Source organism: Tachyglossus aculeatus, chromosome 11 (assembly GCF_015852505.1).
Source record: "Tachyglossus aculeatus isolate mTacAcu1 chromosome 11, mTacAcu1.pri, whole genome shotgun sequence".
NCBI lineage: Eukaryota > Metazoa > Chordata > Mammalia > Monotremata > Tachyglossidae > Tachyglossus > Tachyglossus aculeatus.
The window spans coordinates 48592121-48609078 of NC_052076.1; the positions used below are offsets into that span (position 1 = coordinate 48592121).

The 16958-nt window shown below is 41.7% G+C and overlaps 1 protein-coding gene across 1 annotated transcript in view; it reads right to left on the reverse strand.

Annotated features, from left to right (window-relative positions):
* FANCA (FA complementation group A) overlaps positions 1-13945 on the reverse strand; it is a 69997-nt gene extending 56052 nt beyond the window's left edge. Inside the window, exons 1-9 of the mRNA XM_038754634.1 lie at positions 13877-13945; positions 10209-10318; positions 9289-9385; positions 6862-7004; positions 6627-6722; positions 5481-5554; positions 3946-4058; positions 2571-2653; positions 1729-1762 (exon numbers count right to left, since the gene is read on the reverse strand). Of these exons, the coding sequence (XP_038610562.1) occupies positions 1729-1762; positions 2571-2653; positions 3946-4058; positions 5481-5554; positions 6627-6722; positions 6862-7004; positions 9289-9385; positions 10209-10318; positions 13877-13934 (808 nt within the window). The 5' untranslated portion in view covers positions 13935-13945. The remainder of the gene's footprint in view (positions 1-1728; positions 1763-2570; positions 2654-3945; positions 4059-5480; positions 5555-6626; positions 6723-6861; positions 7005-9288; positions 9386-10208; positions 10319-13876) is intronic.
* Between the last annotated feature and the right edge of the window lie 3013 nt (positions 13946-16958).

Consider the following 16958-nt stretch of genomic DNA (forward strand, 5'->3'; position numbering starts at 1 on the left):
CACCCTCTCAGTGAGCTCATCCACTCATATGGCGGATATGGTTTCTCAAATCTACTTCACCTGCACTTGGGTTTCCTCTTGACTCCAGGATATCTTTTCGTATATGAACTGTAACTTGAATATGATTTAAACTGAGCTCATCTTTCTTTCTAATCCTCATATGGTGGATATGGTTTCTCAAATCTACCTCACCTACCTCAAGGGTTTCCTCTTGACTCCAGGATATCTTTTCGTATATGAACGGTAACTTGAATATGATTTAAACCGAGCTCATCTTTCTTTCTAATCCTCCTCATTTTCCTTCATGGTAGAAAGCACCACCATCCTTCCGGTCCCAGAAACTTGTAGATTTGGAGTCTTTTCTGATACTTAACTCATCTTAACATACTGTTAAACTGTCACAAAAGCCTCTTGGTTCAACCTTCACAACTTCGTTAAAAATCCACCCTTTCCTCTCCACCCAAACTGTTACGTTAATCCTGGATTTTATCCTAACCTGCCTTGATTATTACATCAGCCTCCTTGCTGACCACCCTGCCTCCTGTCTCTTCCTAGCCCAGTCTGCTGCCACTGCTTCACTGCTGCCAGGATCATTCATGCTGGAACTCTCTTACCATTCTAATCTAACAGACCATAGCTTTCCCCACCATCAAAGCCCTTATCATCATCATCATCATCATCAATCGTATTTATTAAGCGCTTACTTCATGCAGAGCACTGTACTAAGCGCTTGGGAAGTACAAGTTAGCAACATATAGAGACAGTCCCTACCCAACAGTGGGCTCACAGTCTAAAAGGGGAGTCTAAAAGGGGAGACTCCAACAAGTCTTCTCCAAGTACTATCAACAAATCACAGCCCTTTTCACAGGGCCCATAAATCAAACTCCTTCCAGAAGGCACTCCTGACCAATTTTTTGTTTTGCCTTATGCCGTCGAGTCGTTACTGACCCATAGTGACACCATGGACACATCTCTCCCAGAATGCCCCACCTCCATCTGCAATCATTCCGGTAGTGGATCCATAGAGTTTTCTTGGCAAAATTTCGGAAGTGGTTTACCGTTGCTTCCTTACCGTTGCTTCCTTCCGCACAGTAAACTTGAGTCTCCGCCCTCGAGTATCTCCCGTGCTGCTGCTGCCCAGCACGGGTGAGTTTTGACTTGTATCAGATTGCCTTCCACTTGCTAGCCACTCTCCAAGCTAGGAATGGGTGGGCCTCTGCTTGACTCTCCCTCCCAAAGTCAAGACTGGTAGAGTACTGGAAACTCCCTCTCCGGGGAGACACATTTTCACCACCTCACATAGTGTTACCCCAGCAAGTACCTTAGCACATAAATCCATATTGTACTACATAACATAATCCTTTTATTTGTTCATCTATTTTTTCAGAAAAAAGTCACTCACATGTAGAAGGTGTTTAAATGCTAGCGGTTGTTTATGGATCACTTGTACACAAAATAAGTAGTTCATCCACAACAACTTAATACCTTGGAAAATAAGTCACCGTGATCAACAAGGATGTAAAATTTGCTGGCAGGTAAACAGTGAAAAAGAGAGTAAACTCATGGTAAGTTACAATTAAGAACATCCTCCTAGCTCTAAGATTAGAAGACGGAAGATAAATGGAACAGAGGAAATACATTAAATGGAACGAGGGTAACTGCTGGTGGAAAAATTGCTAACAAGCCCAGTAAGTTTTTTATGAAGTAGGACTTAGAGCTATTACTTACATGTCAGCATTCTCTGTAGTACAGCGACAAAGACCTATTGAAATTTGAAAAACAAATGATCAAAATTCAATCACGTTTAAGACACTCAAATGCTTTTAAAATAAGTAAACTGACTGAAGCAATTTGAGGAGCTCCTGCAGTTAAAAAGATCAAATCAAAATCATGGCAGGCTTCTACAGCGCAGTCTTTTTGTTGTAGGACCCCAGGTGGAAACCAATGGAGAGCCCCAAACTCCCCAGCTAGGACAATTAGTGAGGGATTTAGAAGGATTAGAGGTCCAGCACATAGTCTGATCTCCCATAATTACAGAGGCTCACCTTGCACAAGTACCAGAAAAAAGATAAAGCACTATTTGTAGCAAGGCAACACAAAGAAAGCAGTAGGGGCTATCTGCAGTATCTTCACCTCATCTTAGACCCATGTTGTAGTAATGGATTGCATTTCTCTTTATTCTGAAAACCACAGGCTCTGAATTGGTCTGGGAATTTTCAGAACTGACAACAGTACCAAGGATGAGATGATCTGATATTACAGGAAATTTCTAGGCTTCTATTTCAATTTTCTTTGCTCTATTGGGCCTGAGAGACACTAAGTACTTGGTGGGTATCTCAGAACAAGCAAAAATAAAATTTCAACACAAATGGCATCATTGTATCCAGCTATTTGGTGATGATTCCAGAAAAAAATTACAGTTTCTAGGAATTGTTTTCTTGAGAAAAAAAACCCAGGGGGACTCATAATACCAGTTTACCACCTTTTAGTTCACACCATTAAACTGAAGGATTTTGAAAGCCCCAATTCCCTGCACTCAAAGGAGGTCTTCATTTTGCTTTTCTTCTCACCTGGGATGTTTTCTCTTGTTCGTTGTTTCTTTCCAGATTGGAAGCCTGCTGAAATCCTCTCTGAACAAACAGTCTCATAAAATCTGGGGAAATAAAAACCACCCACCAAAAAATGGATAATCTTTTCCCGGCCACAGAAAGAAGAAACTCTGCTCCTTTCCGGAGCAAACACTAAATACGGTGTATAACTATTACGGCACGCTTAATGAGTTAGCCCCATAAAGTGAAATCATTTTCGCCAAATGGTGGTTAAAAGCTAGAAAGAGGGAAAGAGAAGGGAAGAGAAAACTGCAACAAAACCGAGACAAAATGAAGTTTGACTTTACATTGCCTCTATCTTCCTAGTCCAAGGTACATGGCTCCCTCCTCTTCCTTCCCTCTAGACTGCAAGGTTCTTTTTTTTTAATGCCCTTACTTTGTGCCAGACACTATTCTGAACTCTGGGGCAGATACAAGCTAATCAGGTTGGACACCATCCATGGCCCACATGAAGCTCACAGTGCCAATCCCCATTTTACACATAAGGTAACTGAGGAACAGAGAAGTGACTTGCCCAAGGTCACACAGAGACAAGTGGCAGAGCCAGGATTAGAAGCCAGGTCCATGCTCTATCTACTAGACCACACTGCTTCTCCTAAAGGGCAGGGAACTTGTCCTCTAACTCTGTTATACTGTACTTTCTAAAGCGTTCAGTACACTGTACTGCACATTGTAAGAACTCAGTCAGTACCATTGATTGATTAATCCCAATGCCCCCAAATATTCATCAGTCTCACTCCCTTACCCCAGCTCAGACCACTTCTCTGCTTTGTCCGTAAGTCGCTTCAGAAGAAATCAGTGAGGCAAAGGGGTGGTTTGTTATGATCTAATTTATGGATGGGCTTCTGCTGATCCCATCCACTTTTTGGGGGCCCAAAGATAAAAGGACCAAAATGGAGCTGAGAGCCCTGCTCCTAAAAGTGGGCTGAATAAAGGGCCAAATTAGTTATATGTCCAACAGCAATTGGGGAGTTAATCAAGTGAAACCCCTTGGAATGCTACTGTCCTCTTAAAAGCTATAGATGAGCAGATTCAGGCTACTTCGGAATAATTTGATTTCAGACAGAGCTGGAGGGTAAAAGAGCTCCACAGCTCAATGGCTAGTGCTAGGATCCCTATCTTATCCTCTGATTGATAAAATTATATGGACTAAGTCATCTATAAAATACAAAATAAGGGATCCACCATTTTCAATAAAGGCAAAAATATTCACCTACGCCTGTATTTTGGGGATTTGCGGCTGGGTGACGGGTTATTCCTCTGACAGATCAAAATAACAAAGACCTTCCGGCTCATGATAAGGACTTTGGGACCTTTCACGTTAACTTTGGCTTACCTGAGAGCATGTTCCTGGTGACTTCCATAACTTCAGTAGACTCCTCTGTCTGCTGACACAGAAGGTGCAGGTTGCTAGAGAGCCACATCTCTAGGGTTTTGGGATCTGGATGACTAGGGACACAGAACAGGCTCACCACTACGTAAAAGACACCAGCCGTGATGGCTCGTCTAACCTACAATCCCACATTTCCTCTTGTCTCCAGGACATCCCCACTCGGATGTCCCGCTGGCACCTCAAACGTAACGTATCCAAAATGGAACTCTTCGTCTACCCTCCTAGATCACTTTTCCTCCCAACTTTCCCATCTATCACTGCTGCCACTACCATTCATTCATTCAATCGTATTTATTGAGCGCTTACCATGTGCAGAGCATGGTACTAAATGCTTGGGAAGTACAAATCGGCAACATATAGAGATGGTCCCTACCCAACAACAACGGGCTCAGTCTTCCTCCCTGTCTCAGAAGCCCACAATACCAATGGTGGCATTTGTTAAGCGCTTACTATGTGCCAAGCACTGTTCTAAGCTGGGGTAGATACAAGGTGATCAGGTTGTCCCACATGGGCTCTCAGTCTTCATCCCCATTTTACAGATGAGGGAACTGAGGCCCAGAAAAGTGAAGTGACTTGACTTTCCTAATCGCCCATTCCTCTCCACCCCATCAGCTATTACCCTGGGCTACTGGATCAGTTTCTTCTCTGGTCTTCTTGCCTCTAGACTCTCACAGCTTCAAACTAAACTCCTCGGAGCTGACTGGATCACCCTCCTGAAGCAATGCTCAACTGATATCTACCCTCTGTCAGCATCACCAATCTAGGCTCCTTTCTTTCCTTTTGTCACTATTCTTTCATTTACTGCAACTTCATGCCTGTCACCAGCATCCTATGTATGCTTTTGAAAATAAAGGAAAACAAGATTGTAGATAGCATGGCACAAACCACCCCACTTGGTTCATTTCATACCTATCTCACTAATGGTGCTCAAAGTTGCAGTGTCTTCTACAAGGGAAGAATGGCAAACGGATCCTAAGACATTAACCACGGGGGCCACTACCAATTTAAGAACATTTAAAAATTCTAATTTGTAAAATAATATGTTTTTTCTTTCCTTAAAACTGTTTAATAGCTGCCCTGTTCCTTTGAGAGATGATTCCCAGGTCAGAGAACCAAGCTCTGAACAAGACGTTCAATTACTGATTTCCCCCAAGCCCATTATTCCACACAAACTTGTTACTTTCCATTCTAGTACATTTGGGCTCCTAAGTATGGTCCCTCACTCTAATTACCATGTTTATCAGAAGCAACTTCTTAAAGGGGTAACTGTGATTTGGTTTTTTTTTTCCTTGCAAAAAAAGTGTTACCAGGCCCTCTAAGCACTTGTGAGGTTCCATTTAGCCCCCATTTTTTTCCTTTTACAGCAAAATAAATGTTTATCCAGAAGGGCTGAATCCAAAATACTAATACTGTCAGACTTATAAATACTTTCACTACTATTGAATGTTTTAGTCTCTTACAAAGCAAACATATATTACCTATCCAGCAGTTCTTCCAGGCCAACAATATTACTGGTGTGAAGATGCCACAAAGCTTCCAGCACCAGCGAACTCTGTGGAGAATAACACTACCATCAGGCACATGGGACTTTACTCATCCTTCCACATAGTCAACTACAGCAGCTTAAAAAATAATCCAAAACAAGGTCCTAATTAAGTAACAATGGGGCACTTTACCTAGTTCATCATTATTTTGATGATGGTATTTGTTAAGCACTTACTATGTGCCAAGCACTGTTCTAAGCACTGGGGTAGATACAGGTTGCCCCACATGGGGCTCACAGTTTTAATCTCCATTTTACAGATGAGGTAACTGAGGCACAGAGAAGTTAAATGACTTGCCCAAAGTCACACAGCTGAAAAGTGGCAGAGCCAGGATTAGAAGCCATGACCTCTGACTCCTAAGCCCATGCTCTACCCACGAAGCCATGCTACTTCTATTTTCCTTAGGTTGAACAAAAGTGAAACAGAATAAAAGTTTCAAAAATGATTTCGTTGCCCTCCCCCAAATCTTCCAATTACATGTGGATACAAGTAATGCATTTGTTGCATCAGATGCCTGGGTTATGAACGTGGGTTTCCATTATGTGAAAATGAAACCAAAATTCAAACACTTGCCTGAAAGGCTTATGAAATTAGTCTTTTACCTTTAGAGATGTTAGGATTTCCTGAGGTCCTCAAATAATATTTAGCCCACAGCCGCTTGCAATTTATTTTTAGAATAAAAAAACTTCATAGCTTGAAAGTTTTCAGACATGAAATTTTTCCCAGTCCATCAGATCAACCCCCTCAGCAGTAATCAGAACCTTAACACGGTACTCCAAAGCGCTATGTGCAAAGCACTGTTCTAAGTGCTGGGGAGGTTACAAAGTGATCAGGTTGTCCCACGTGGGGCTCACAGTCTTAATCCCCATTTTACAGATGAGGGAACTGAGGCACAGAGAAGTTAAGTGACTTGCCCAAAGTCACACAGCTGACAAGCGGCGGAGCTGGGATTTGAACCCATGACCTCTGACTCCAAAGCCCAGGCTCTTTCCACTGAGCCACGCTGCTTCCCACAAAATATTGCCAAAATATTCTCCCACCCACCTACAGAGGACCACAGCAGCCATCCAGAAAGATTACCTGCACTTTCCACAATTCTTGACAAAAGAGGGGCCGACAGAATACATTTTGAACCAATAAACTCTGTATTGTCTCCAACAAAGCGGATAATTTCTTCTGAAAAGAATAAAAGCATGGGTAGTGAAGATACCTAATCAGCATAAACTGAATATTAAAGAGAATGACTGATTGTCCCAAAAGTTTAGAAGCCATCATTTCTTTTTTCCAATCCTTTTCATCTCTACTGTCACCTCACCCTTGGCTCCCAGCTCAGCAGTGCAATTTGGCTGGAACTCGCTGAAGCCCGGCAGATCTGCTCAATACTGGAAGCGGCGGTTCTGGCTGATAGGATTCCCACAGGTACCCCTAACCTTGAGGCTTCTTCCTGCAAAGCAGAGACTGAAATGCAAAACAAAGTCAAAGGTATCTATCTTTTAAGGCCTGTGTTTGGGTTTTCATTCTTCTGAAAACTGTAGGGAAAACCCTACGAATAAAATAGGCAGAATTCAGACGGTTCTACATACTTGGTAATAAGAATATCCTGAAGCATTTGATTTAAAAAACAACAACTAGATTTTGATGGGGAGGAATAGCTCAAAAGCCGAAAGAAGGGAATTGAATAATTCTGCTTCACGAAAATAAGTGTCTTTTTCCATAACTTTAGCACTAACTTCTGAACAGAGGCAAAATTACGACTAGTTCAACTAATTAGAGCCTTGGACTTCCAGATCATTTCTCCGGCACTTTTTTATAAATTCCACTAATTTAGCTACGGCATCACAATTAGACACAGTAGTAACTGTGCAAAAACACGGTCACAAGAGTGTTTCTACTTGCATGCAGGGAAGCTACTCCTGCCCTTGGGGTGTACTTACCTCCAGCATCAGTGAAAAAGGCAGCCTTCTATATTGCCAGGCTCCTGTTAATTCATTTATTCATTCCATCGTATTTATTGAGCACTTACCGTGTGCAGAGCACTGTGCTAATACAGTGTACAGGGTTCAATAAAACAACAGACATTCCCTGCCCACACGGAGCCAGCTAGGAATGGTTTCTTCTTCATTTTCCTGGAATCTTTCCCCATCGCTTAGAGAAATGTTTTGCCCAAAGAAAAATAACCGCTTTGGGTTTCAGAAAAATGTGGGGCAAGCATCTTGAGTGTGGTGGCCCAGAAGAATTCTAAAAGGTAAGTCCTTAAGTGTTACTCTATTTATTTATTTATTTTACTTGTACATATCTATTCTATTTATTTTATTTTGTTAGTATGTTTGGTTTTTTTTCCTCTGTCTCCCCCTTTTAGACTGTGAGCCCACTGTTGGGTAGGGACTGTATATGTTGCCAACTTGTACTTCCCAAGCGCTTAGTACAGTGCTCTGCACACAGTAAGTGCTTAATAAATATGATTGATGATGATGATGATGACTGGAGGAAGATGCCCGTGAAGGTGGCAAAGAGAAAAGTTATTTGTGGTTCCTGCTTCAACTCTGAGGCCAGGGAAACCAGCAGCTAGAGAAGAAGCAGCCATTACCCACCATAACTGTGGTAAGGGGCTTTTTTGCCAATGCCTGAGCAATTTAGACTGCAAATCTGGGTAATTTAGACTTTAAGCTCGTTGTGGGCAGGAATGTGTCTTTCAGTTATAGTGTACACTCCCAAGCACTTAGTACAGTGCTCTGCACACAGTAAATCCTCAATAAATTCATTCATTCATTGAGCGCTTACTGTGTGCACAGAACTGTACTAAGCACTTGGGAAGTACAAGTTGGCAACATATAGAGACGGTCCCTACCCAACAACGGGCTCACAGTCTAGAAGGGGGAGACAGACAACAAAACAAAGCATGTGGACAGGTGTCAAGTCATCAGAACAAATAGAATTAGAAAATAAATACGACAATGAATGAATTGACCCCAGGAACTACAATTTAGGCCTGTATTCCACTACCGCCTCTGAATCACTTCCATAAATTTTGACTCAAAGTAGTCTATTGTTCAGAAGCAAGCGTATTTTTCTCCACCTTCCATCTTATACTAAATTAACACCCTTAGCAAAGAGCCTGGGTAGTGTCATTCAGTCATTCAACATTTATTTGTATGTAGTATCAATTTATGTACCTCACTTATTAATTCATTTTCCCTTTCTCTTGCTATTACCACTTGAATCTACATTTTTTCGCCTGCTCCCACTGTTTATAACAATTTATTTCTGCCTGTTTGCTTCACTAGACTGTAAGCTTGGAGGGCACAGACTGTCTTTTATTTCGACTGCTGTTTCCTAAGGACAATGCTCTGCCCAGAATTAGGTGATCAATAAAAATTACAGAATGACACATATTATAGTATTAAGTAAATGGTAAGATTCTTCAGTGCTGTAAAGGAAAGGAGAGCTTTAGGTATTCATTTATGAATGGCATTTACATTTTGTCCCTCCACTTTCCAAGTGAATACTTATTAAGTAGTAGTAATAGTATTTATTAAGCACCTTGGGATTTGCTCCTTAATACAAACTCTGGAAAATTATTGGAGAGAAATATATCAACAAACCAAATGATAGTCACCATAAACACCAGGAAACCTAGGAAAACAATAAGTAGAGAAGCAGGTCTAGAAAAACTGAGTTCACCTTCCTCCTATAAACATGACTTTAGGGCCTTAAACACTTAAAAAATATAGGACAGACTCACCTACAAGTGACTTGGAAGGTGTTTCTAATGAGTCTGGACTGCTGGCATCAGTAAGTTTGCTAAGGCATAATGATTTTTTACATGGTGGACTTTCTCCCTGGAAAAAAATGTAAAAAAGTAGTCTTCTAAAGGCAAGCTATGAAAACATGATGTCCGACTGTTCTGATATCCAGTTATTTGAGGGAACAAATACTTGAAAAATGTAGACATGAAGCCTTATGGTCATTTTTGAGGCCTAGAGGAAAAACATTACAGAGCTCCTGAGATTACACCCTCTACATACTAACCCTCTGCTCCCACCAACCTGAGGATGGCAAAATACTTGGTAAATGATGAAAATGAGAAACAACAATCCTATTGCAATTAACAGACAATAATTCAAGGTAAAGAAATAATCCCCAATGGCTTTTGACCCTCTTGCCCAGGGCCTACTCTTATTTTGATCTTCAGGTAAACTGGAGTTTCTGAAATTTAATCGAATTCTTCAAAACACACCATTTCTAAAAATTTCAGAATCCACAGCTGGTAAGCATATTTTAAAACAGTTGAAATTTAAGTCTGTTTTGTTCTGAAATATCTCTAGGACTTTTCTTAACTATTAATCAGGAATTTAAGTTATTTTGCTTCTCTGTGCCTCAGTTACCTCATCTGTAAAATGAGGATTAAGACTGTGAGCCCCATGTGGGACAGGGACTGTGTTCAACCTGATTAGCTTGTATCTTCTGCAGTGCTTAAAATAGGGCGTGACACACAAGCATTATTTATTCCCTTACTTTGTATTCATCCTCTTTATCAGTTAATCTGTCTTTTTTTTTGTCTTTTTCTGTCTTCCCACAGATATTTAACGGATGCTGCTTCATCTGGACTCAGAGAAGCCCAAATTGTCCCAACATGCTTACCTAAGCAATGAACTTTCTTACCTCAAGCAAGAGATCATTCAAGTTCTGATGGCGGGTTAGCAGGTACACAGCTGCCTCTTGGAGCTTCCGTCTCCTATCAGATTTGCATTTTTGTTTGCTGGCCCTTTCCGCTAAGATAAAACAATGTAAATTTAAAAACCAAAACCCTCAATTATGTTTCTACACAAATAATCTCAAATCCACTTTTTCCCTCATCTTCAGTGAACATAAATCTCCTCCCTCAGCTCATGCAGCTCATTAAAACCCGATTAAATGCTAATCTGTGATCTTTCCTGATTTTAGATGGACATCAGAGATCAACTGTGGGTACCCAGTAAAAATGCCTCTCAGGACATGTCCTATAGAGTAGACCTTTGGTATATTGCATTAACCCAATTCACTGGAATGATTTTCACGCAAATAAAAACCCCTTGTGAATCCAGCGATAAACATGCTTATCTAAAAGTAAGAATGACTGCAAGCCCCCTGTGAGGTTATCTGATAATGATATCCCCACTTCCCTGGTAAAGAAAATAAGGCACAGGTATGTGATAAGACGAAGAGTTAGGGATAATAGAGGAAACATCCCTAACCTTTAGGATGTATATCAAGAACAACTATCACATTGTTCTCCCATTACCATTGGAGATCAGATGAACCGTTGTTCTATCCCAGAAATGAGAGATCTCTCTCTTTAGAAAATCATTCCCCTCCTAACCCCATCACTTAACTCTAAGGCCCATGCCCATGCTCATTCAGGCCTGCCACCTAAAATATAATTTCTTACACACTTGGGAAGGCATCTCACAGTAGGTAGCATCAGACATCCACCCTCAAGTGGAAGATAAGCACTTTGTGAAGATGACACATTTAGTCTTGAGTTGTATTTACACACCACTTTGCAGAGTTTAGCATTCCCCTCAACACTAGACAAAATGAAATACTAAATCAGGTGGCATAAAGGTGACCTCCTTCCCCTCCCCAGAGCACCTGGATATATGTTTATTTATAATATATTATAATAATAATCATAAAATACAAAATATTATAGTATAATTATAATAATATATTATAATAATAGTTATAATAATATAATATGTATTTATCACTCTATTTTACTTGTACATATTTATTCTATTTATTTTATTTTGCTAATATGTTTTGTTTTGTTGTCTGTCTCCCCCTTCTAGACTGTGTGCCCGCTGTTGGGTAGGGACCGTCTCTATATGTTGCCAACTTGTACTTCTCAAGCGCTTAGTACAGTGCTCCGCACAAAGTAAGTGCTCAATAAATACGATTGAATGAATGAATGAATGAACTTGTACTTCCCAAGCACTTAGTACAATGCTCTGCACATAGTAAGTGCTCAACAAATACAATTGAATGAATGAATGAATATTTATTACACTATTTTACTTGTACATATTTATTCTATTTATTTTATTTTGTTAATATGTTCTGTTTTGTTGTCTGTCTCCCCCTTCTAGACTGTGTGCCCACTGTTGGGTAGGGACCGTCTCTATATGTTGCCAACTTGTACTTCCCAAGCACTTAGTACAGTGCTCCACACAAAGTAAGCACTCAATAAATACGATTGAATGAATGAACTTGTACTTCCCAAGCACTTAGTACAGTGCTCTGCACACAGTAAGCGCTCAATAAATACGATTGAATGAATGAATATTTATTACACTATTTTACTTGTACATATTTATTCTATTTTGTTAATATGTTTTGTTTTGTTGTCTGTCTCCCCCTTCTAGACTGTGAGCCCACTGTTGGGTAGGGACCGTCTCTATCTGTTGCCAACTTGGACTTCCCAAGCGCTTAGTCCAGTGCTCTGCACACAGTAAGCGCTCAATAAATACGACTGAATGAATGAATGAAGGTAGACTTTCTGTACAATGAATACATTAAGAATCGATCTGCAAGACTGAAAAATTGAAAAAATTAAGGCCAGACAGAAAATGATTTACAAAGAGGAGATAATATAGGAGGATTTTCTGCCTGGCAAGGGCCATGATTCAAAAATACCCATTCTCCTAAATATTTAATAAGGCGCTTTATAAGACAGCCACCAGAGATGCAGGAAAAACTAAATCCTAGCTCAGATTATGAGCCCCTTGAGGAACAGGGTCTGGGCCTATATTGTGTCCCTACCCAACAGCGGGCTCACAGTCTAGAAGATACTAATGGCCATTATTATTATTATTATTGTTATTATTGAAGGGAGGAGACAGACAACAAAACAAGCTAGAAGGGGGGAGACGGACAACAAAACAAGTAAACAGGTGTCAATGCCATCAGAATAAATAGAATTGTAATAATAATAATGACATTTGTTAAACACTTACTATGTGCCAAGCACTGTTCTAAGTGCTGCGGGGGGGGCGGGGGGAGAATACAAGGTGACCAGATTGTCCCACGTGGGGCTCACCATCTTCATCCCCATTTTTCAGATGAGGGAACTGAGGCCCAGAGAAGTGAAGTGACTTGCCCAAAGTAACCCAGCTGACAAGGGGCAGAGCCGGGATTAGAACCCACGACCTCTGACTCCCAAGCCCGGGCTCTTCCCATTGAGCCACGCTGCTATATTGGAAAAGTCACTTAACTTCTCTGTGCCTCAGTTCCCTCATCTGTAAAATGAGGATGAAGACTGGGAGCCCCCCATGGGACAACCTGATCACCTTGTAACCTCCCCAGAGCTTAGAACAGTGCTTTGCACATAGTAAGCACTCAACAAATACCATTATTATTGTCAGCTGTGTGACAACTTCTCTGTGCCTCAGTTCCCTCATCTGTAAAATGGGGATGAAGCCTGTGAACCCCCTGTGGGACAACCTGATCACCTTGTAACCTCCCCAGCGCTTAGAACAGTGCTTTGCACATAGTAAGCACTTAACAAATACCATTATTATTGTTATTATTACTATTGCCAGCTGTGTGACAACTTCTCTATGCCTCAGTTCCCTCATCTGTAAAATGGGGATGAGGACTGCGAGCCAACCTGATCACCCTGCAACTTCCCCAGCGCTTAGAACAGTGCTTTGCACATAGTAAGCGCTTAACAAATACCATCATCATTTTTATTATTGTTATTCTCTGGGCCTCAGTTCCCTCATCTGTAAAATGGGGATGAAGACTGGGAGCCCCTGATGTGGGACAACCTTGTAAACTCCCCAGCGCTTAGAACAGTGCTTTGCACATAGTAAGCGCTTAACAAATACCATTATTATTATTATTACTATTGTCAGCTGTGTGGCAACTTCCCTGTGCCTCAGTTCCCTCATCTGTAAAATGGGGATGAAGACTGCGAGCCAACCTGATCACCTTGTAACCTCCCCAGCGCTTAGAACAGTGCTTTGCACATAGTAAGCGCTTAACAAATACCATTATTATTATTATTACTATTGTCAGCCGTGTGACAACTTCCCTGTGCCTCAGTTCCCTCATCTGTGAAATGGGGATGAAGACTGCGAGCCAACCTGATCACCTGGTAACCTCCCCAGCGCTTAGAACAGTGCTTTGCACATAGTAAGCGCTTAATAAATACCATTATTATTATTATTATTACACAGCTGTATTAATCTAATACATAGACAAGTGGCGGAGGTAGGATTAGAACCTGAAGAGGGAGGAGTCGTGAAGAGAAGGAGGGCGGGGGGGGGGTGGGCTCGGCTCCCACCTACCCAGCAGCTCGCTGAGGGTCCCTTCCCCTCCCTCACAGATCACCTCACGGGCCGCCATGACGAGCGGCCCAGCCCGGCCCTCCTGCCGAAGGCCCGAGGCCCGGGAGCCCGCGCTGCCTCCCTATTGGCCAGCGCCAACCCAGCTCGGCCATTGGCTGAGGATCCCCAAGCCACGCCCACCTAGGGAGAATACGACTCCGCCATTGGTTGAACCCCGGGGGCCATCTTGGTAGTGGCTCGAGCGAGTGTGTGTGTGGGGGGGGGAGTCTGTCGGCCATCTTGGAAGTGGCACGAGTGGGGGACATCATTCATTCATTCATTCATTCATTCATTCATTCGTTCGTTCGTTCGTTCATTCATTCATTATTCATTCACTCATTCATTCATTCAAACATTCATTCATTCAATCATTCATTCATTCATTCAAACATTCACTCATTTATTCATTATTCATTCATTCACTCATTCATTTCAAACATTCATTCATTCATTAATCATTCATTCAATCAATCATTCAATCATTATTCATTCATTCATTCGATAATTCATTCATTCATTCTATCATTCATTCGATCATTCATTCATTTGATCATTCATTCAATCATTCATTCATTCGATCATTCATTCGATCATTCATTCAATCATTCATTCATTCAGTCCTTCATTCAATCAATCAATCAATCAATCATTCATTCGTTCATTCCTTCATTCAATCTGTCATTCAATCGGTCATTCATTCAATCATTCATTTATTCATTCAATCATTATCCATTCATTCACTCATTCATTCATTCGATCATTCATTCATTCGATCATTCATTCGATCATTCATTCATTCATTCGATCCTTCATTCGATCCTTCATTCATTTGATCCTTCATTCGATCATTCATTCGATCATTCGTTCATTCAATAATTCATTCATTCGATCATTCATTCAATCATTCAATCATTCATTCATTCGACCATTCATTCATTCAATCATTCATTCGATCATTCATTCATTCATTCATTCGATCCTTCATTTGATCATTCATTCATTCGATCATTCATTCGATCATTCATTCATTCAATCATTCATTCATTCGATCATTCATTCAATCATTCATTCATTCATTCAATCAATCAGTCATTCATTCAATCATTGATTCATTCATTCATTCATTCATTCATTCAATCATATTCATTGAGCGCTTACTGTGTGCAGAGCACCGTACTAAGGGCTTGGGAAGTCCAAGTTGGCAACATCTAGAGACGGTCCCTACCCAACAACAGGCTCGCAGTCTAGAAGGGGGTGACAGACAACAAAACAAATCATATTAATAAGATAAAATAAATAGAATAAATATGTGCAAGTAAAATAAATAGAGTAGTAAACATGTACAAACATATATAAATATATATACAAGTGCTGTGGGGAGGGGAAGGAGGTAAGGCGGGGGGATGGGGAGGGGCTTACTGTGTGCAGAGCACTGTAATAAGCGCTTGGGAAGTCCAAGTTGGCAACATCTAGAGACGGTCCCTACCCAACAGTGGGCTCGCAGTCTAGAAGGGGGTGACAGAAAACAAAACAAAACATATTAACAAGATAAAATAAACAGAATAAATATGTATAAGTAAAATAAATAAATAGAGTAATAAATATGTACAAACATATATACAGGTGCTGTGGGGAGGGGAAGGAGGTAAGGCGGGGGGATGGGGAGGGGCTTGCTGTGTGCAGAGCACTGTACTAAGTGCTTTGGGAAGCACAAGTTGGCAACATATAGAGACGGTCCCTACCCAACAGCGGGCTTACAGTCTAGAAGATACTAATGGCATTTAAGCGCTTCCTATGTGCAAAGCACTGTTCTAAGCGCTGGAGGGGATACAAGGTGAGCAGGTTTCCCACGGGGGGCTCACAGTCAATCCCCATTTTACAGGTGAGGGAACTGAGGCTCAGAGAAGTGAAGTGACTTGCCCAAGGTCACACAGTTGACATGTGGCGGAGTCGGGATTTGAACCCATGACCTCTGACTCCAAAGCCTGAGCTCTTTCCACCGAGCCACGCTGCTTTTATCGAGCACTTACTGTGTGCAGAGCACTGGACTAAGCGCTTGGGAAGTACCAGTCGGCAACATCTAGAGACGGTCCCTACCCAACAATGGGCTCACAGGCTAGAAGGGGGAGACAGACAACAAAACAAAACATGGAGACAGGTGTCAAAATCGTCAGAACAAATAGGATTAAAGCTCTTTGCACGGCCATTCAATCGTATTTATTGAGCGCTTACTAATAATAATAACGATGTTGGGATATGTGAGCCTGCTATTGGGTAGGGATCGTCTCTACATGTTGCCGACTTGTACTTCCCAAGTGCTTAGTACAGTACAGTAAGCGCTCAATAAATACAATTGAATGAATGAATGCATTTGTTAAGCGCTTACTACGTGCCGAGCACTGTTCTAAGCGCGGAGGAGGGATACAAGGTAATCAAGGTTGTCCAACGTGGGGCTCCCAGTTTTCATCCCCATTTTACAGATGAGGGAACTGAGGTACAGAGAACTGAAGTGACTTGCCCAAAGTCACCCAGCTGACAAGTGGTGGAGCCGGGATTAGAACCCATGACCTCTGACTCCAAAGCCCGAGCTCTCGCCACTGAGCCACGCTGCTTCTCTAACTGGGCAGAGCACTGGACTAAGCGCTTGGACAGTCCAAGTCAGCCACAGATAAAAACAGTCCCTACCCAGTAACGGGCTCACAGTCTAGAAGGGGGAGACAAACAGCAAAACAAGTAATAATAATACTGTTGGTATTTGTTACGTGCTTACTAGGTGCCAAGCACTGTTCTAAGCGCTGGGGGAGATACAAGGTGATCAGGCTGTCCCACGTGGGGCGCTCAGTCTTAATCCCCATTTTACAGATGAGGGAACTGAGGCACAGAGAAGTGAAGTGACTTCCCCAAGGCCACACAGCAGATGAGTGGCAGAGGCGGAATTAGAACCCACCACTTTGGACTTCCAGGCCTATGCTCTATCCTCTATACCACCTCTGGTCGCACCCTCTGCCGCTAATCTCCTCACCGTGCCTCGTTCTCGCCTGTC